This window comes from Scardinius erythrophthalmus (assembly GCF_964197995.2).
Source record: "Scardinius erythrophthalmus genome assembly, chromosome: 2".
Lineage (NCBI taxonomy): Eukaryota > Metazoa > Chordata > Actinopteri > Cypriniformes > Leuciscidae > Scardinius > Scardinius erythrophthalmus.
In genome coordinates this window covers 56,797,227-56,818,116 of record NC_138222.1, presented here as the reverse complement: position 1 = coordinate 56,818,116, position 20,890 = coordinate 56,797,227, and the positions used below count along the sequence as shown (strand labels likewise).

General features: G+C 40.8%; 1 protein-coding gene across 7 annotated transcripts in view; it reads right to left on the bottom strand.

Annotated features, from left to right (window-relative positions):
* Positions 1-1,766: 1,766 nt before the first annotated feature.
* Positions 1,767-20,890, bottom strand: part of kdm6ba (lysine (K)-specific demethylase 6B, a) — a 93,187-nt gene continuing 74,063 nt past the window's right edge. For 4 of the 7 annotated variants that reach the window (XM_081353088.1, XM_081353089.1, XM_081353086.1 and 1 more), the window contains 20 exons: positions 19,630-19,722; positions 19,153-19,281; positions 18,946-19,041; positions 18,640-18,850; positions 18,192-18,443; positions 17,937-18,101; positions 17,069-17,578; positions 12,985-16,127; positions 12,743-12,869; positions 12,085-12,190; positions 11,744-11,949; positions 11,458-11,552; positions 11,180-11,248; positions 10,882-11,030; positions 10,654-10,768; positions 10,288-10,475; positions 9,937-10,078; positions 9,717-9,843; positions 3,867-4,040; positions 1,773-3,775 (listed from right to left, as the gene is read on the bottom strand). In XM_081353088.1, coding sequence (XP_081209214.1) covers positions 3,752-3,775; positions 3,867-4,040; positions 9,717-9,843; positions 9,937-10,078; positions 10,288-10,475; positions 10,654-10,768; positions 10,882-11,030; positions 11,180-11,248; positions 11,458-11,552; positions 11,744-11,949; positions 12,085-12,190; positions 12,743-12,869; positions 12,985-16,127; positions 17,069-17,578; positions 17,937-18,101; positions 18,192-18,443; positions 18,640-18,850; positions 18,946-19,041; positions 19,153-19,271 — 6,018 coding nt within the window. In that variant the 5' untranslated portion in view covers positions 19,272-19,281; positions 19,630-19,722 and the 3' untranslated portion in view covers positions 1,773-3,751. Of the gene's footprint in view, positions 3,776-3,866; positions 4,041-6,553; positions 6,761-9,716; positions 9,844-9,936; positions 10,079-10,287; positions 10,476-10,653; positions 10,769-10,881; positions 11,031-11,179; positions 11,249-11,457; positions 11,553-11,743; positions 11,950-12,084; positions 12,191-12,742; positions 12,870-12,984; positions 16,128-17,068; positions 17,579-17,936; positions 18,102-18,191; positions 18,444-18,639; positions 18,851-18,945; positions 19,042-19,152; positions 19,282-19,629; positions 19,723-20,890 lie in introns of all 7 variants that reach the window. The other 3 variants (XR_014029222.1, XM_081353091.1, XM_081353090.1) reach the window with 3 other exon arrangements.

Sequence of the window (20,890 nt, the reverse complement as noted above, 5' to 3'; positions counted from 1 at the left end):
GCTTGTTTCCGCCACGAATAAAACATTTTAAAAGATAATTGCGACTTTTTCTCTCACAATTGCGAGTTTACACCAGAATTGCGTGTTAAAAAGTCAGAATTGCGAAAAATAAATTCTGATTTTTTCTCACAATTGTTTATATCTCGCAATTCTGACTTTACAACACGCACTAGCGACTTACAGTTTTTCTCACTCGCTTTGGTGCATTTCTCACTTCACTATTTACATTTGCACAACAGTTAGTTTAACCTCCACAACATTTAGTCATTTGTCCACATCATAGTAGCAGTTTCTCATTCCTTCCAACAAATTGCAAATGATTTTGGGCATGCATCAATTGCTTTCATACAACTCTCTGCTGCTGTTTTATAACATTATCATTTGCTTATGTCATGTCAGTCAAAATTAACTTGTGAATGCTGAATAGTCATTCCATATAATAGTCCTCATTTCATTGCTTGAGTCATTACATACAAAAATGTTGAACTAGTTGTCAAAATCTGTCAAGCAAATTTTACACATTTTTTACAGTAAAATCTGTTTTTTTTTTTTCCTGAAAATGTCTCCTAATATTCACTGTGATGTAGATGAAATTATTTGGCCAGACAGAGAGGAACATCTGGATGTGCATGAATGATTACAGTACTATGTATGTTCAGTTCCAATATGTACTGCAATATTGTGTACAGTTGTGCACAGCTCTACCCAAAGGGAGTTTATGTTTGTTGTAAATAAGGGCGTATTTTTTCTTTTGCACAATGCTGTGAACAAATTAGAATTGCAAAGAGCATAATGCAGTAAAAATGTGAAACATACATATTCAGTGTCTTGTACTCAGTTACCTCACTAAATACAGTAATGTGTAACTTTACTGTATTTTTCAAATGGCTGTGCAAATAGCATTGTATAAAGTGCTGTCTTGAGCATTTTCAGGTAGTGTCACCAAGATCTGACTTTTTTTTTGCATTGGAAAACATTTATAGAGTAAACTGTCATAATGAAAACATGACAAAGCCATTTGAATATCTTGTTCATAAACAATGGTGTCAGGACTCTTCGTCTTGATGACACTGACACATTCATTGACATAAATACTTGCTTTTGAGGAGTGAGCTATCCATTTTGAGCAAGTGACACGCTTTTGAAGGTTATCCGCTAGGTTTTGCAGTTTGCACTAATTGTTTTGAGAACTGCATTAACTGTTGTGCAAATGTAAATAGTGATGTGAGAAACGCACCAAAGCGACTGAGAAAAACTGTATAATCACGCAATTCTGAGAAAAAAAAAAAGTCAGAATTGTGAGCTAAAAAGTCACAAATACCTTTTTAATTTTTTATTCTGTGGCGGAAACAAGCTTCCATAGTTAATCAGCTACAGTAAAGTCTTCAGATGGCCATTTTGAGATAATTTCCTTCTAAACTGGTAAAATAAGCCTAGTAGTGAATGAGCAGTAGGATAATCTCTCTCTTTTAGTTGTGAGAAAGAAAAGCATGCAGTTTTTTTGGCCTAAAAGCCCTTACATAGTATAATCACCATGGCTTTTTTGGAGTTTAGATCTCTTAATATTATTGATACCCATTTAATAATATGTTGATATGGCATGTCATTGTGTTTGTCTCTTAAAGATCTTCCTTCTACAGATATAAGTGCTCTGCTTCATTTGTTTCTTGCATGTGTTTGTGGCTGAGATGTTAATTAGATATATATAATAAATGTTTTTGAAACCTTACACTTCCAATGAATGAATACAGAGACATGGCACAGATCAAAGTTTATCAAAAGCATTTAATATTATTCAGAGTAATCATATCAATGACACACGAATTCACAAAGTGTTTAAGACATGTCTGGCTCAGTTCGCTTCGTGTGTGAATTCCAAAACAGTGCAGATTTTAAATAACCACAAAAATAAAATAATAATGAGGGGAAAAAGGGGAAAGTGTGTATATTGCAACAGGAAAAATATTTCTTAAAAAAAATTGAGAGTAGCTCAAGAAGAACTCAGCACCATCTATTTCATAATCAAAACAATTTTCCTGATAATACATGAATCATTTCACGCTAACGCCTCTAAAGCTGTAAAAAATTACAGTATATATTTTAAAACAATAATGCGTTAAATCCCCTTTCACACTGTTACTCGTTCCAGTAAAATGCCACAATTTACAGTTCAATGTGATTTTTTTCTCCATATAAGCATTAGTTTAGGCGTATGACAACCCACTGCAGCCAATAACTGAATAGCATGTATATTGAAAGTTTATGCCTGCTGTAGTCAGCGTGGAAAACGTGTCCTCAAATGAACAGCATTTACAACAGGACAGAAGCACCACTAAATGTGTAAGATAGGTATCAAAATCTGTTCTTAGCACACATTCGTGAATCACCTGAATTCATCACAAAGTAGCTGCTAATCTAGGCTCAGGATTACTGACATCAGTCCATCTTAGTACAAAAACAAGCAAAAAGATCTGAGAACTCATGAACATGGCCCCTGGATTTAATCTTCTTTTTTTTTTTTTTTTAAATAAACATTTAAACTGGATAGTGAGCAGGTGTTAAAATGTAAAACAGTGATCACATTTAAGTCATGTTGTTGCTAACTTGGGTGGGAAAAAAACGTGTTTTAAAAACATTGGTGTATAACAGACAACTTCTGATTAGTCAAATCCTACCCTCTGTGCTCTACAATCTAAAAGGACAAGGAGTCAGTTATGAGAGATTTAATTCATATAGACAGGAAAGACATTTAAAGGGGCAAGCACCAAGATTTAACAAAAAAAGAAAGAAAATCAGCACCCTTAAAATATTACAGAGGACTTAGAATAACAATAGAAACCCTTAATACATCTATGATAACCATGTTGAGGCAGGGAGAGCATTTTATATCCAATAAATAGAAGAACATTTTAAATAAAAAAAAAAAGAAATGTACAATTAAAAAAAAAAAAAAAAAAAAATTCAAAAGAGAATAGATCTGTATAGAGGAGAAACAATTCACTGACCAAAACAGATGAAACTGAACAAGAATAACCACAAAATGCAGGAAAAGAGATTGATTAAAAATGCAATCCTTAAATGCTTGTCCTGATGATATAAACACAACGTTCCATACTAAAACTGAAAAAGTATTTTAAAACCCGTATGTTTTGAAGCATTCTGAACAACTATTTCTTTTTAATTCTTAATGCTTTAGAAAAATGTCCATAGCTCTATTATTAGTATTATTAATTTTTATCTCTTCACTAAATACAAGTCACAAGGCCAATGTGGTATATATCTAGGCTGTTCTAGGTTTAAAAATAATAAATTATTGGAGAAAAATAAGCACCCACGAAAAGTACAAAGAGCATTTAGACATTTCAGTATTCAAGACAAAAAACAAACCAACAAAAAAGCAACAAGAAAGAAAACTAAGAACAAAACCTAAACGGACAGGATCTTGTCAAATCCGCTGCTGTAAGCAGTGACAGCACCAAACTGCGGTTCATCGGACGTCCCGCAGAGCCATTCAGAGGTTGATACACAAGACCGACAGGAGCAAACTGGAGTCTTATTGGCTGATTGGTTCTGTAAACAATTCTGAGTAAACTGGTTCTGGATTGGCTGTTCAACAAATATTAACAGTAGTAGGTAAATTTTTTTTTCCAACTGTAAATGTTTTAAGTCTTAATTGGACTAAAATAAAAGATCTTGTCCTGCGAGCAGGAGTTTTGGTTATGGCTGTGTGAGGGAAAGTGATGAGACGTTCTCATCGGGAGCTGGGACTGACGGCCTGAGAGAGACAAAGACAAAGGTAGATGTTAGCTCTTTCTGAAGCTTTGTTCAACTGCACGCTTTGTCAAAGTGCACGAACATGAACTCACCAGGGTGAATGAGTCGTACACGTTCATCAGCTCCTCCATGCGGTATTGCTCCAGCACCACTACATTGGAGAGGTTCGGGCTTCGCTGTCGTGCACAGTCCTCACAGTGCACCACGTACGTCTTCCGACTGCCATTCTCGCCGGTCACAAACAGCAGGTTAAACACCTCCACCTGCTCAGGAACATACAAACAAACCACAAACTCTTAAAGGGCGTCTATTATGTCATTTACAGGTTCAGAATTAAATCATGTAAAGTTATTTTTCTTAGGGTACGTTTACAAGATAAAATGCATCTCTCTATTAGGGTTACTGGATCGTGCTGCATTCGATAGCATCAACCACAACATTCTTCTGAATAGACTAGAAAATTATGTTGGCATTAGTGGAATTGCATTGGCATGGTTTAAATCATACTTCTGACTGCTTTTTAGTTTGTAGCAGAAAATGTAGTAGTATATCGATCACAAGTTCAGTATGGAGTGCCTCAAGGCTCAGTACTAGGACCGTTGCGTTTCACCCTGTACATGCTACCCTTGGGAGATATCATTAGGAAGCATGGAGTGATGACTGATGCTACTCAGCTCTATATTTCTTTGTGCCCTGACGAAACACATCAACTATGCATTCCGCTAATTTTGTGAATTGGTATAAAATAATTGGATGACAAGCATACCTGTTTTCCCTGGGAGTTTCCCGTATTCCCGCCCCCCTCCCGTTTTGTTATTTCTCCCATGAAACTCCCGTAATTTGAATGGCCCAAACCTCATTATATGAATAATCACATCGATATATCATTCCAAGGTTGTCCAGTTGCCAGATCCCATATGAAACGCATCCTACTTGCACAATCAACACATCATGCAAATTTGTGAGCGCAACCTACAAACCAGTTGCGCTGTTGATATTTAACGCAATTAACGCAGCATCCGTTTTCTGTCATCTTTTGGCTTGCCTTACATTATGTGATGCGCTCTTATTCATGTGTATTGTATAACCTAGAATACTATCTAACACTTGACGGCAGCTCTGTCAAGTCTTCGTCGTCGGTTAGGAACCTGAGTTTGCTCTTTGATACCGATCTTTTATTTGAAAGCCACATTTCTAGCATCTGTAAAACCACATTCTTCCCTTCAAAGTTAGTTCATGACCTCAAGGCTAGATTACTGTAATGCTCTACTGGGTGGTTGCCCTGCACGCTTAATAAACAAACTCCAGCTGGTCCAAAACGCAGCAGCTCGAGTTCTTACTAGAACCAGGAAGTTTGACCATATTAGCCCGGTTCTGTCAATACTGCACTAGCTTCTTATTAAACATTGCATATTTTAAAATCTTTTACTTACAGAGCACTAAATGGTTTAGCTCCTCAGACTTGAGTGAGCTCTTAACACATTATAAGGGGCTTTCGCACCGGAGGAACCTTTTCATAGCTCCTAGAATTAACCCACTTTTTGGTGTGTTCGCACCACAAGAACTGGGAATGATTTCAGTTCAAGGAACACCTTGTGTGGGGACTAAATTAGCTCCTACTTTAGAGTAGGGTCTAACCCAGAACAATAGGAACTACCAGTGACGTAAGTGTACGCTGATTGGGCTTAAAAAAGAAAGAAAAGAAAAGCCATGTACACTCACAGATTATATCCTATATACTAACTCTACGAACATGGAAAACAGTGATAGATGGACCTCTCAACCTTTACGCTAAGGAGAAAATCCAACGCAATTTTGAGGAGACCAAGCAAAACATGATTATGTATTTCTGCTCAGCTAGCAACACTGGGCATCAAACACATGGCAAACGCTGATACTTTCTAATATACTGTCTACTTTATTTGTATAACAGTTCTATATAATAACGTATTAGACAGGACTGTTAAGCAGATCGTAAACTAATGAAGATGGAGAAAGGGAGCGAAGTGTGCTCAGGCGTTCTCAGCGCCGTCAAAATAAAAGTCACAACAAGCGCAGTTTACGTCACTTCAGAGTTCCTACTGGAGGTGCGAATGCAACCAGGAAAATGGCCATAGGGGAACATTTAGTTCTCGGTGAACCACTCCGGTAGCTAGTTCCTAGAACTACCCAGTGCGAAAGGGGTTATAGTCCTTCATATCTATTGTGATCTCAAAATCCTGGCCAGTTGATAATACCAATAATAACAATATCATCTGCAGCCAGTAGATGCTTTTCCTATTTAGCATCCAAACCCTGGAATAGTCTTCCTAGCCTTGTTCGGGAAGCAGACACACTCTGTCAGTTAAAATCTAGACTAAAAACATCTCTTTAACCTGGCATACACAACACATTATCAATTCCTATTATTCAAATCAGTAAAATGAATGTTAGGTAGGGCTGGGCGATATATCGGATGACATTGTTATGCGCATCTCGTCAGTAAAGCCGGTTCCTTGATTAGTAGTAAATCGCCATCACCTGCCTTCAGATGGAGCGGCATTTACTATACAGAGCCGTAGTTCACTGACAAGCTGAGCCATATCGCATTAATTATCACAGGCGATACGCATAACAATGTCATCCGATATATCGCCCAGCCCTAATGTTAGGCTGCATAAACTAGGTCAACTGGAACCAGGAACACTTCCTATAACACCCGATGTACTTGTTACATCATAAGAAGAATGGCATCTACGCTAATGTTAGTCTGTCGGTTTCATCCTTATCCCAAGGTTACCGTAGTCAGCCGTATCCGGTCCATATCCAGATCAGATGGTGGACCTGCATCTAGACACGACCAAAACGCAGCCCTGAATGTCAGCAGGGACCGTGTCAACTAGACAATCCCCTGTGAAGGCCTCATCGACATGACAGTCATCGGCAGGTCCTCCGCACAGACCCTATGGCCTTCAGCTTTGGCTCCATACCGGTGTGATGAATTGATCTTCAAGCAAAAGGAACTAGGATAAATATTTGAATGCTAAATCCGATCTGAATTCTGACTTGTGATGCAGCCTGAAACATCACACTGTGTTCGTTCATTGGCTAGAGGAGAACTGGCCCCCCGACTGAGCCTGGTTTCTCCCAATATTTTTCTCTCCATTCTGTCAACTGATGGAGTTTGGGTTCCTTGCCATTGTCGCCTCTGGCTTGCTAGCCGAAATAGCCAAAATGCATAATTTTCTTGTAGTCACTGTAAAGCTGCTTTGAAACAATCTGTGTATTGTATAAAGCGCTATATAAATACAGATGACTTGACAAAAGCAAAACCAGAATGGTCTGACTTTAGATTTGTGAAATTATGTATAATTTCAAGATATAAAGCAAAACCAGAATGGTCTGACTTTAGATTTGTGAAAGTATGCTGAAATTAAACAGCACTGTCTGACAGTAGGTGATGCTTATGGAACAGCAGAAAGAGGAAAAGAAAACTTTTCTGAAGACAGTCAGATCCCTTCAGAAATACACTCATATAAACTCCCACCTCAAATTCAATATTAATATTTTCTTCCTATATTTCCAGCATCATGAACAGTGGGCTTGTAGTGCCTGGTTCACTATTTGCTCTGCTGGAGCATCGGTCTTTGGTGCATCCCGTTTCTAGCCTGTGTTAACGTAATATTTCCAGACTGTAATATTTCCACACAAATGTGACCCATGCTGGCAAAATGAGTTGCAATGAGCAAATTTTCTAAAATAATTTATTTTCACATATTTCAAATGATGTATGATTTGTTTGAATCTGACAAAAAAAAAAGTAATGAGCTACACCCGTCTGATGTCGATAGAGTCAGCAAAGTCAATTTAGAGAAAAATTGAGTTTAAGTTTTCTGAAGGTTCCAAAACAAAATCATCTTGCAACCCATACCTTAAAATCCCTGGTAATAACACCAAATTTGGCACAGACCAAGTCAAAACCAAATATCTATAGAAAAAAATTCTACTTTTTTTCCCATGATACCACAATTGTTTGATTAACATTAAATGAAACAGACAGCCTATATATCAATATAATGTTACACATCAGATGTGTTGTTCCCAAACAGTATGTTTGCATGAATACTCGTCGAGACAGATATTTTGAAATACTGTAAATCTGTGTATGCGTGTACATAGGGATTGTGCACTGTCTGAGTCTTCTTTGTGCAGGCATCAGATCTGTCAGTCAGTGTGACAAAGATTGTTTTTCATGGACAAAGGAAAGGTACTCCTCTCAGAAAACGTACAAATAAAGATACTTTTAGATGTTTAATTGCTATTTGGAGCACTGGGATCGCTAGACGAAGGCTTGATGAACACATTTTTGTGAAAACCTCAAAACCGACATTTTTCACTTGTTTTGCCTGTAGCTCGAAATCATCCCGTGCGCATTCCGACTGCTTTTGCCAGCACAGGTCACAAATGACATTGAGAAATGATTGCAATGTAGTTTGTGTGCATGTCCGGAATAGAGATCAGCCAAAATAAACTGATTTTTAACTGATGAATAAAAAATGATTTATGGTCTGTCGACCGGTGCATCTCTAATTTTTGTGTGTTGTTATAACTGTAATTTCTTTACATCATACTAAAAATACCAAAAATACAACACACTGCCCTGTAATTGAACAGGGGTGCATTTCCCGAACAACAACACTGAACAACCCAACTCACTGCTTGACTACCATAGTGCGATACATTGTTGAAGAAATCCACTAGCTAGTCACGACAAATTTGCGAAAATATGGTTAATAATAGTCGTTTAATCATGTTGGTTAATGATCTCACGCAGGTGGAGGAGTAATAACTTCTTTAAATCAATCCATTTAAGATTGAGGTAATGTTAGATTTTTTGCTATAAATTATAGACATGGCATTTAAGGACTAATTCTCATTTTTCTCACTTACTTTGCTTCATTTCCAGATTCAATCGTAGGCTCGTTCTTGCTTACTAGAGCATGTACTCACGTAAATGATATTTGTATATATTCAAAATAAAAAATATAAATTGTTCTGATTGTACTTGCTCAAGATAAGGAATTATCTTTGATTTATAAAGGATTTATAAAGTCCAAATGTCATGCAACTTTGCGATGTTGTTTGCAAATGTTCGTTGGAACTATGGTTTCGGGCAACACTGACTCATTGCTTTCGGGAAACGCACCCCAGTACCGTTCAGAAGCTGTCATTATTAAAAAGGTGAGAACACAACAAAGGGTTGTGATTAAGCTGCTGAGGAACAGTGTTAACAATACATTTTAACCACTGACTCTTCAATTCCTCTGCCATTGGAAGTCCATGTGATGATGTTTTGCCCTTGCAGTCAAAATCAAAACAAAAAACTGTTTCCTTGACGTAGTGATAAAATCTTCCTGGACTTATAACTACCTTTGTTTGAGGGCGATCCAAAATAGCCAGTAGACGTATATTTTGCAAATGTCTTACATGGTGACGTAGCTACATCACAGAAATAACGGCAGAACTACAAATAAAGGCAGTTTTCTATTGCAGAGATTCAATCCCTTTGGACTTTTTGGACTGTGTGCTTTGCAGATTGTTTACATGCACAAACAGCTATATTACACACTAAAGGAAAGGTACAATAAAAAAAGCATAACAGATCCCCTTTAAAAGTTGAAGGGTGCCATTCCTTGGCCTCTAGTGACACCAAAAGGAATTGCAAAAATAATGATTGCTAGTGGTGCAGAAAATACACACTGCATATTTACATAGGTTGTGTCATATTCTAATGCAGAATACCTCAAAGCTGCATTATTTCATAACCAGAGATGACACAGCTACATGCTAAATATTCTTTTTATGGAATAATAAGTGTTTTTTTTTTAATATGAGTAGTATCTTTCTCTACGCAGAACCTGCCAATATTTTATACAAACTATGAAGCACAACATTCGACTCACATCACACTCGTTACAGTAGTAGGCCGGCTCATCCTTCACTCTGCTCTGGTAGGAGATCTTCTTTCCTGATGCCACCAGTTGGTCCCTCAGGATCTGAATGTGCTTAATAGACTGAAGGAGACAGTGTCTGAAAAGGAGGGAAAAAGAAAAAATTATGAAATGCTACTTAATTGTGGTGTAACTTGGTGAGAAAGAGTCAATAATGCTGCCGCATACTCACTTGATCAACTTGTAAGTGTCTGGATCGGTGACTTTGACGTTGCGTGCCACGTTCCAGGACACGTGAATCATGGGAACGATGGATTTCACTTTCTTCACTTCGTTCCACTCAAATCTCTCTAAAGCCAACTGGTACTGATATGCTACAAATACAAAAGATAAAGGTCTAGCAAAAAAGCTTTTTACATTTCTGTGCCCTGGCTAAGAAATTTTAGTTTTACACATTTTGTTGCAACCGTTTAATGTAACCATAATGACCCATACAAATTTTCTGTTTATGTAACCATAATGACTGATATAATTTTTCAATGATAAAAAGTAAGGCTACATGGTCAGTGTGAAGGTTACTCACAGTTGACAGGTCCCACATTCCAAGCAATGTTGTTGCACCAGCCAACGGCTTGAACCCAGTGTACAGTGCCTGCGTTGATCCATACCAGATCTCCTGGCCTTTGGATGAACCGGTACACAGGGATATTCGAGCGGTACAAGTCATCCAGAACCGGCCACCATGATCCTGTCAGGTAGTCCACTCCATGCCTGAGAGAAAATTCGTTCACAAACTTAATATATTTTGTGGTTAAAATGAATAGCCAAACAATATATTATTCCTAATGAAAGCATTTGTGTTATTTTGACAGAGGTTTTGATAAATTGAGTAACTCTACTGTGGCATAAAAAGACTTTTTTACATGTTTCAAGTGGCACAGATTCTTACTTTTCACAGAAATCACTGATGGCCTCCCAGTAGTCGTCATGGACAGAAAACCACTCACAGTCTCCAGGCCCAATATTGATATTTACGGAACAAAAGTTATTGTTCTCCTGGTGTCCTGATGACAGAAGCATTAAACATTTAACATCAGTAAAGAACTACTTGCCAAAGCAGACTAATCCATCCTTGATTGACTACAAATCAAGAAAGTTATTTGAGATTGAGTCAAACCTGGTGTGCGGCAGCCAGGGACCTTCATGTAGAGTTGCACTGTATTCATTCCCAAAATGGTGTGGCCAACATGGCTCAGCATATTCCCACTGGAAGAAACGCGCATAAACGCCGGCAACTTCTGCAGTTCTTGCAGCTGAGGCTTCCATCTAAAGCACAAGACAACACCATTTAGTTAATACAGATTGCTTATACATCACCAAGACATAGTTGTGTAATTGCTGCCTGTGTAGAGACTTTCATGTCATCCAAAAGAAGATGCTGCACACGTTGAAGTAATTATGCACAATGGTCTTACCTTTTGGGATCGGACAGGTCAATATTGGTGCCAAATTTAATTATCTTCCCCACAGATTTTTGCTCTGAACTGTAAAAATAATGAAACAATTAATAACAGCATTTTAACAGCAGATCTTTATTCATACACACACAGGGAGGGTGATTTACCATAGTTTTAATTAAATTCTTAAAGCAAATGTTTTTACTATATTACTATAATATTGCTATATATTACTATTACTATAATTATTTGGATTAATTCAAGAATTAAGTGCTGAGGTAATTTGCAATAATTACCTGGCGCCGGGAGCTGAGGAGTTACTGGTCATATTCTCAGAGTTAGTGGCCGATTTCTCATCTTCCTCCTCCTCATAATCACTGCCCTTTTCTTCCTGCAAGGTCAGACAATTGTATGGTGAGTGCATGATGCATATGACTCTGAAGTCCACTAATTTAATAGTTATATCAAAACTGTACAAACAAGACTTCTAAAGTATTTGCAAAATGACCAATACACCTCTGGAAATGAACAAACAGTGTGTCCAAACTTTTATGGTGTAGGAGTGTAGGTTTGTGTTCACACCTGTAAGCTCTCTTGGAAGCTGGAGGCCTGGTATTGGGCATACTTGGCAATCGTTGTATGTGACCTGCTGCTCTCGCAGGGCCAGGTCTGGCCAGTGCCAGTGGAATCCCAGTTCTCATCCGCTGGCTGCTGAACCTGGGTCCGAACTTCTACTGCATGCTCGGAATTAGCCTCCACCAAAGACTTAGTTGAAAACAGACCAAGATCTATAAAGGAGGAGGAATGGAAAAAAGCGCAACTTAGTTTCAACAACAGCAACTGTTTGGACTCAACTGTAGAGTCATAAAATTTTAAATCTGTCCATCCACCATCTATCCATAAGACATTATGCAGAAACTTACTTAATCTAAGGGAGCCAGCTAGTCCCCGGATGACAGTAACTGGGTTTTTAGGATCTGTGCAGAACTGCAGCAGGACTGGAGAGAATGCATCTCTTTTACTTTCCAACTGCAGAGAAACACCAACATGGAATCATTAAGACATACTTTTAACACTTTCCCTGACATTCACAGAATTTTCCGGCAATCCATGTTTTCACTACTATACAGTAGGGGGCGCTATTACGCATCTTCTGAAAGAGTACAAAATCTCCAATCAAAACAGTCAAAAAAGGAGCAGAAACAAGCGATTAAAGCATTGCTTATGCACGTTGTAGTCTTAGAAAAAAACACAATTTTCTCAGCTTTTTGTTCAAAATGTTTCAACTAAGTCTGAAACTTACCCAAATTCAAGTGTTGATAAAAAAATTTATCCATTTAGCTAGAATAAAACGTCTTTTTTTTCTTTTGATATATTGCATATTCAGATATTCATACAACAAAATATTCAGGAGGCTGCCAACTTAAAAAAAAAAAAAAAAAAAAAGTTGGCGGGGAAAGAGTTAATATACATCAGAAAATCAAACTTAATATTACTGGAGTAGATTTTATTGTGCATGTAATACAAAAAAAATGACCACAAGGGGGCAGGAGATGCTGACAATGCTACTGCAGTGCTTACATAGATACTAGGTGTGGGGGGGTTGAGTTTCTCTCGAGGGATGGGCATCTCTGGGGTCAAAATTGGTTTAACAGAGAAGGCAGGTAGGAGGTATGATTCCTTGAATTTCTCCTTTACACGTGCTCCCCTGAAACAACAAGACATTAAGTATTAGATATGGTCTTTATGACATCAAACTAAATTGCCACTGCAGGCAAGAAATATTCTGTTTCAGAGATGTCCTGCATGGAAATATCACTTACTTGCAGGCTCTGATGATTTCACTGGCTGTGTTCTTTATGGTGATCTGCTCCAGAGGAATCCTCTTCTCCTCCACCTCTGAAGCAATAAATGTCTCCCTGTCCCCACTCTCCACCTTTATGAGGCGTATCTTCAGTTCTTTGGGTGGTCCATCTGTCAGTGCCTTTAGTTTCTGAAAGTCGTCAGAACAAAATGCTGATGAAGCTGATGGGAGATCAGAGGAACGTCCTGAGCTGCTGTCATTGTCTTTGCTTTGTGCCCACTCTTCCCCTTCGCTCTGAGATTGGTTACATTCCTCTTTCCTTCTCTTCTTGTCTCCATCACGCTCTTGTTCCTTCTCCCTAAACTCCTTACTCTGAATGTCCAGGTTACCCAGCACCTGCCTGCTCTTCTTTTCCTTGTGTGACTTTCCGTCCCTGTGCCGTCGACCGAAGCTGGTAGCAGATGAGGAAGAGGAAAGAGACGCATCGTCGTGTCTTTCTCTGTGCTTTTTCTTTCTCTCTTTCCTGTCCTCATGTTTTTTACTGCTACTGTGTTTGTGTTTCCTCTCTCGTTCTCTGTCTCTGTGTCGGTCCTTTTCTTTATCAGGTTTGCATATCTCCTGTGACTCTGCCTTTGAGTGATCTTTATAAGGGAGAATGTGTTTGTTCAACTCATAGCTATGACCAAGTTCTGCTAGCGAAGACTCTGAGATGGTGGTCAGTTTTGGTCGTCTTTCCAACAAGTCTTTCACAGTTCCAGAATCCTTCTCTCCTGTGGGTTCTTCTGAAATCTCTTCCTCATCATCATTGCCCAAAAGATCTGACTGGCTTATTTTATCCCCTCTCTTCCTCTCGGACGCCCAAGCTGTAGGCGAGAGGGGACAGGACTCACCTGAGTTACTAATGGCAGGGGTTTGCGTCGGACTGCTAAAACCTGGGTGATTAGCTGAACCTGATGTGGGAGAAGTGCTTTGTTGTTGCCTACAAATGTCAGGCCCCAGAGAAAGAGACGAAGAGTACTTAATTCCTACAAAAGCAGAGGGAGGAGGACGACCAAAGGGTCCACCCCGGTAGGTGTATTTCTGGCTCTCAAGCACAGATGCAAGGTTTTTAAACATACTGTTTACACCTGTCTGGTGGAGATGTGGCCGCTGAGGTGGTGAACAGGATGGAGTTTCATCCTCACGATCAGCTTCTTCTTCATCATCCTCGCACTCACTTTTCTCTAACTCTGAAAGGCCATACAGCTTGGCCAAGTCACTATGGCGATAGTTGGTTCCCGTTGTGGCAAGAATGCTTCCTTGGGACTGCATGCTAATGGAATTGGCAGACTTGGGAATGACCTTAAGAACCTCCTCTTCTTCCTCAAGTGAAGAAGTGCGACTACAAGGTGATGCCAAGGAACCTTGCCGACTTAACACAGGTGGGCTTGCATGACTCTCTGGCTGATAATCCTCAGTTGGAGATTGCTTTAGGGCAGGCACGAGGTCCGGTGCGCATAAATAACTCTTCATCTGTGCCACATTTGCAGAAAACTGAGGTTCCGGTACTGCCTGTTCTCCTCTCTGACCAGAATACAACTCCTCCTCTTTCTTGATGGACTCATCCAACATCTTCATAATGTTTGCCAATCCATCAGGCAAGAGCTCAGAAGTTTCCTCCTCAAATTGGGCACCATCAGAGTCACCACTGCAACTACTAGCACTGCTACCCAGACTACCAAGTCCTGTACTGGGCATATGTTTTTGCAGACTATTTGCGGTCGTGCTGATTTGTGTGCATGAAGAGCGAACATCCTTGGGGAAAGCCTGGTAAAGTTTGGGTGGCTCTCGCAGGGGTGGGGGGTTGGGTATAGCATCCAAAATCCCAGGGATATGAGAGGTTTTCAACATGGTGATATCTTTGGAGGGGTCAGGTTTTAATTGCATTGCGTGGTTGTGGGAGGGGCTGATGAGACCTGACTCTGACGGGTATGTGGGAATCCCAGTGGGATTCTGAGATGGTGCTCCACTCTTCCATTTCTCTCTCTCCCTTTGCTTCTCACGGGCATATTCAGTCTGTGGGGTGAGAGGGGGTGGTCGTGGTCGTTCGTTGATGGTTGTTGCAGTTCCAGAAGGACGTTGGGGCACTCCTCCTCGACTCAACCAGGGATAAGGTGGTGAATTCTGGCTAGGAGGTGAGATGGAAGAGGGTGCATTGGCTGGAGACAAACGAGGAGGTAGAGGCTCAGCTGCACTACCTGACAGCAAACGCTCCAGACTCTTGATTGCGGACTCACCATGTGGCTTTGTCTCCACTTCTTGTCGCTCTACATTCAGTTTCCTCTTTTCCTCCTGCTCTCTCATTCTCTCTTCTGCTTGCATGTGGCCCTGCAACACTGCATCAAGTTTATTTAAAGCATCAGCACTGGATTGAGAGCTTGGGGCAGCAGTTTGCAAACAGGACCTTGGGTAGACTGGGGCTGGAACAGTAGTAGTTGCCTGAGAAATTGAGGGGGAAGCTTGAATGGGCACTAAGTTACATGAACTGTTGGATATTGGCTGGAGGGCTGAATTGACTTTTATGTGTGCTGGAGGTTGAGGGTGTTGTAAAGGTGAAATGGCGGCTCGTTGGAAAGTGTTAGAGGTCTTGCTGGTGATGACGCTCTCCCCTGATCTCTGAAGGCCTGAGTTTAGGGTGGAGAAAGTAGAGGACACTGGGGTGTAGTTAGGTCTACCTTGTCCTGTGTGAGGAAGAGTGGACTGCTGAATCTGAGATTGTGCCCCTCTATATTGGTGTGGAAGGGTTTCAACACCAGGGTGGACACCCTGATACCCTGGATGTGGCAGATTTTTGCCAATCATGGATACATGGTTTGGGTTTGAGATTAGCACCGAAGAATCAGTTCCTCTCCAACTGCTTAGGGTGCTGGGGATGGAGGTGGTGGTAGGGGGTGCAGAGCTCATTGTAGGGATGCCTCCAACATTGGTGTATAGTCCCAGGGAGCAAGGTGGACGAGGAGTTTCCAGGTTTGGGGTAATGACAGGTTTTCGAACAGGGGCCTGAGAAGGGCTCACACGTTTGGGCGTCCCTGGACCCTGGTCGCCCCCAACAACCTTATTCTGTGCCTGAGAAAGGCGTGCGACAACCTGAGAATCCCCTGTTGCTGAAATGTCACGTGACTCCTAAAGGAAAATGAATATTAGAGTCAACAAAACAGGTCCCAAAATTGTAACTATAGATAACATGTATATGTTGCGTATCATGCTATTTAGTAATAATAGTCAGGCAGTAATTATCAAGTTAATTATTAAATGCATCAGAGCCGGATTTTGGTTAAAGAGTTAGTTCACCCAAAAATGATAATTCTGTCACTACCCTCATGTCGTTCCAAACCCGTAAGACCTTCGTTCATCTTCGGAACACAAATTAAGATATTTTTGATGAAATCCGAGAGCTCAATGACCCCTCCATAGACAGCAATTTCATTACCACTTTCAAGGCTCAGAAAGGTCGAAAGACATTGTTAAAATAGTCCATGTGACTACAGTGGTTGAACCTTAATTTTAAGAAGGGACGAGAATACTTTTTGTGCGCAAAAAAAAAAAAAAAAAAAAAAAATGTATTCAACAATTTCTTCTCAACTGTGTCAGTATCCTATGCAGTTTACGTTGTAAATACAGTTCAGCGCTTCCAGGTTCTACGTCAGAACAACGGTTCTGTATTGGCCGACGCTGTTCACATGAGCATGCGTGTGGTGCTGGTGCAGGAGCTGGCCAATAATGAGCCAGCGTTTTGATGCAGAACTCTGATGTAGTTTATTGCGCACAAAAAGTACACTCATCGCTTCATAAAATTAAGAATGAACTATTTTAAAGTTGTCTTTACTACCTTTCTGAGCCTTGAAAGTGGTAATTAAATTGCTATCTATGGAGGGGTCAGAGAGCTCTCGGATTTCATCAAAAATATCTTCATTTGTGTTCCGAAGATGAACAAAGGTCTTACAGGTTTGGAACGACATGAGGTTGAGTAATTAATAAGAGAATTTTAATTCTTGGGTGAACTAACCCTTTAATATAAGTTGAATCTGTGTGATTGACTTCATTTAATTCTCTGTGCCTGTTACCTGGTTCTTCCAGGGTTTGTTGGGGTTGTGCTGAGGTACTGTGGCATGGGCCTGGTTGCTGGCTGATGGGCTGGTGGAATGGATCAGCCCTGGGTGAGGCTGGAACTGGGAGTGACTGTAAGGCACAGTGGTGTGGTTTGCTGGTGAGGGTGCAGGGCGCTCCCTATCTGCCCGCAGTGATGATGATGTAGGTGGTGGAGGAGCATGTCTATCCAAAGAATTCACTCCAGAATCACGTCCTCTTTGTGAAGTAGTACCCTGTGGTTGCCCTTGGGTCAGAGCTGAAGGTCTGTTGTTGGGGTAGGGGTATGTAGAATGGTGGGTGTGAGGACTCTGTGAAGGTGGCCCCAGAGACTGTGATGATGGACCGGTCTTGTGGGACTGTGGTTGTAGAGGACCCCTGCTTTGTCCATAACCTCTTGTGGGGGGAATGGTGGGTGAAGACATGGTTGACTGATTCAAGGGAGGCGGTTTATATGGGAAACTTCCAATTCCTGGTTTGGCTGAATCCTGGGAATAGAGCATTAGAAAAATAAAACATTAAGGAAAGTACATCTAGACAAGATGCCCATACACTACATGACAACGGGTTGCTGTGCTTTTCACACTACAGGAGTAGCGGATCATAAACAAGTCAAGATTTTTAACCTGCTAAATAGATTTGCCTACAATTTTTGCTCTTTGACAAGAAATCCATTAACTCTTGGCAAGTGGAAAATCAGTAAAATCAAATCATGTAATATGTGGGTGGCATAAGGGTAAATGTGATGGCTAATAAAATGGCAGTGACAGATTATGCCATATATTAAACTGACACAATACAAGAAAATATCACTGAATATTAATATTCAGATCAGCGATGACTGACCTGGAAATCAATCTGGCCGCTTTTGCGTTCATTTGGGTTCCAGGGTGCTCCTCCTTTGTGCAGTGGGCTCCAAAATCCAGGTTTGGGAGAGGGGTAGTGAGAGGATGGCTGCTGATTCAAATGTACAGGTTGCCCAGGTATAGGCTGCATGGCTGAATGAGGAGCCTGACATAAGAAACAGAAAAAGAGAGGGCTTTTGTTAAAGGGGAGTTAAGACAGAAAATGCATGGGTGAGGCCATAAAGACATTACCAACCTGCTCAGACCCAGAGCTCTTCTTTCTCTTGCTTGGACCGGGGCAGTCCTCCATGGGTCGGTGTAAAGATGGAGCAGGGGTATGCTGAATGACAGAGTGCTCTCCCAGAGGTGGCCCAGGCCGTTTTAACTGTCCAGAATGAGTGTGAGGTCCTCTGGGTTGCTGCTGAGACTGGGCTTGAGTCCATATATCAGGTAATGGAGGCATGGGCCGTGAGCCATGGGCTGTGAACTGAGGATGAGGAGCACCATACTTGTGGAAAAACAGAGAGAAACAGAGTTTGGTGAGAGTACTCTTAACCCTAATATTCAGTTAAGTAAGCTACAGTGATACACATTCAACTAAATTCTTAAACATGTAAAATAAAGCTAGTTATTTTCTTACTACATGAACATCATTCATGTAACAAGAAATTATAAGAAAAGGTCTATATAAGGTCAATATTCACCTTCAGTAGCTGATTGGCTCGAGCTGTGAGGTGTGCAGGAGGCCCTGCATTGTAGCCATTATGTAGTCGGTTGTGGTTTTCACTAGGCAATGGCTCATAACCCTGGCCAGTTCTGGTTGGTTCCCAAGGTCTTGGAGGAGCAGGGGGCATCCTTTGTAATCCTGGCAACAAAGTCTGAGACAGGTCTTGCTTATCCCCTCGATGTAAAGGACTGGAAATACAAAGACACATTAGCCAACTTACAACGCAAGTTGCACGTTTTACCAGAAGTGTTTGTAAAACAACAATAAAGCTTAAGACACTCACCCATTGTTTAAGAATTTACTAGGCTGGTTTAAGCCAGTCATGTGATTGGGTGGCATATGGGAGAGGAACTGGTGCTGACTGACACCAGGTAAGCACCTATCAAAGAGAATTTTTTTTATTTGATCATTCCTTTTGATAGCTCTGTCAACACAACTTTCAGTGAATTCACTAAAAGCATAATGAGGCCCTAATAATGAGGTATATTACCTGGAGGGAGGTGGCCAGGCGCGGCTGCCCACGGGAGCCCATGGTCCCCGGTTGAGTCCGTCCAGAGGAAAAGGGTCCCGTGTGCTGCACCCGGTGAACTGTTCTGGTGTGTGATGCATCCAGCCTAGACTATAAAAAAAAAACAATTTATGTAATATCCTACACATCTCCAATATATTAGCCAATACATCTGTCACTGCCGGAAAAATACTTCCCTACATGCTGGAAAGATTGCAAGGAGTTAAGTGGTTGTGACATTGAACTATTTACCTACTAAGCCATGATGCTGCCTTAAATGTCTTAGCTTAAATCTGAACAAGTCAGATGGAAGAGCAGACATCTAATCTCTGTATTTAGTGGCTACACTGAAGTGTTAAGATTACAAAATAATGTTACATGCTAAGATGCACCATATACTTTGATCTAAAATATCGTTCAATAATTGCTACTAAGAGAACAGTACACATGGTTACTCACCACACTAGCTGTGAGTTTGAAGCCCTCCACTGCAAAACAGAGAGGGCCACTCACCAACACGAAGGAGAAGCTGTTTACTGCTACCCCTGCCAACTGGAGAAAGAAAGAAAAGAGGAGAGATGGGACATAAGGGGGTGAGGCACAAATATACAGCCAAATCCATTAAACACAGGGGGAAAACACAGCCTTTGTAGTCTGTATGAGTGTTTGGCCCGAAGGCAGCGATTAACAAAGGAACCCTCCAGAATATCAGTACCACTTGTAACCTCTAGGGGGCAGTGCTCTTCTGTATTCGAATGGGAGGAAAGGGTGCACAGATGGGCTTGTGGGAGTTCACCTATAGGGTGAGTACACTGAGGTCATTATAACCCTTCCCGAGGCCTCTTGGCAGAGGGTGAGAGTGATGGGAGGGAGGGGACGAGCAGAGCAAAGTCCTGGAGTCAAGCCAGCGGTGTCTGTGTGCATGTGTACATAAAGGAGTGTGTGTACTTGTGTTGCTTGAGTTTGATTATTTGCATGTGTATGAGTGTGTGTGTGTGTGTGTGTGTGTGTGTGACAAGAGAGGCACTGAGGTTAATCTCATTAGGCCAGGCGTGATGGAGAGAGGAAAGGACAGAAAGAAAGAGCAAGGGGTGGAGGGAGGAAAGGAACAGCAGAAGGCTTGAACAGGATGGATGGACAGATTAGGGGAAAAAGACGGGTCTAAAATTAAAGTGTTCTTTAGGGAGACTCCAAAGTGAGAAGACCGGCTGTGCTCCCATGAAACACCCACGCATGCGAACACACTGAGCTTCCCACGCATTCTGAACACACATGGCACACCAAGCGCAAGCTGGATGCACAAATATTGGCAAGCGTGCGTGCACACACTCGATTGAAATTGCTTGGCACACGCACATATATGCCCATACAGCAAAAGACGCCTAGCACACACTAATTATGGACTTGGCAAAAAAAAAAAAAAAAAAAAAAAACGTTTCAAGTGTGACAGGCACTTTCGATAGCACAAAACACACACATTTATTATACAATAAAATAGGCCACATATGCAAAACTTGCCATCAATAAAATGCTGTATAACCTGACGGGTTAGTCCTGGGCTAGTTACCCAGCAGGCAGAGTAACACTTTCTGGTGAAATTTACAAGCCTTTAACACTTCAGTAGTGTTTACTCTGTAATTTTGGTGATGAGGCATAATTAGTCCAAAGATATATATGCACGCAACAATATTGTGAGATTGTTTGGATACAGTACGTGTGT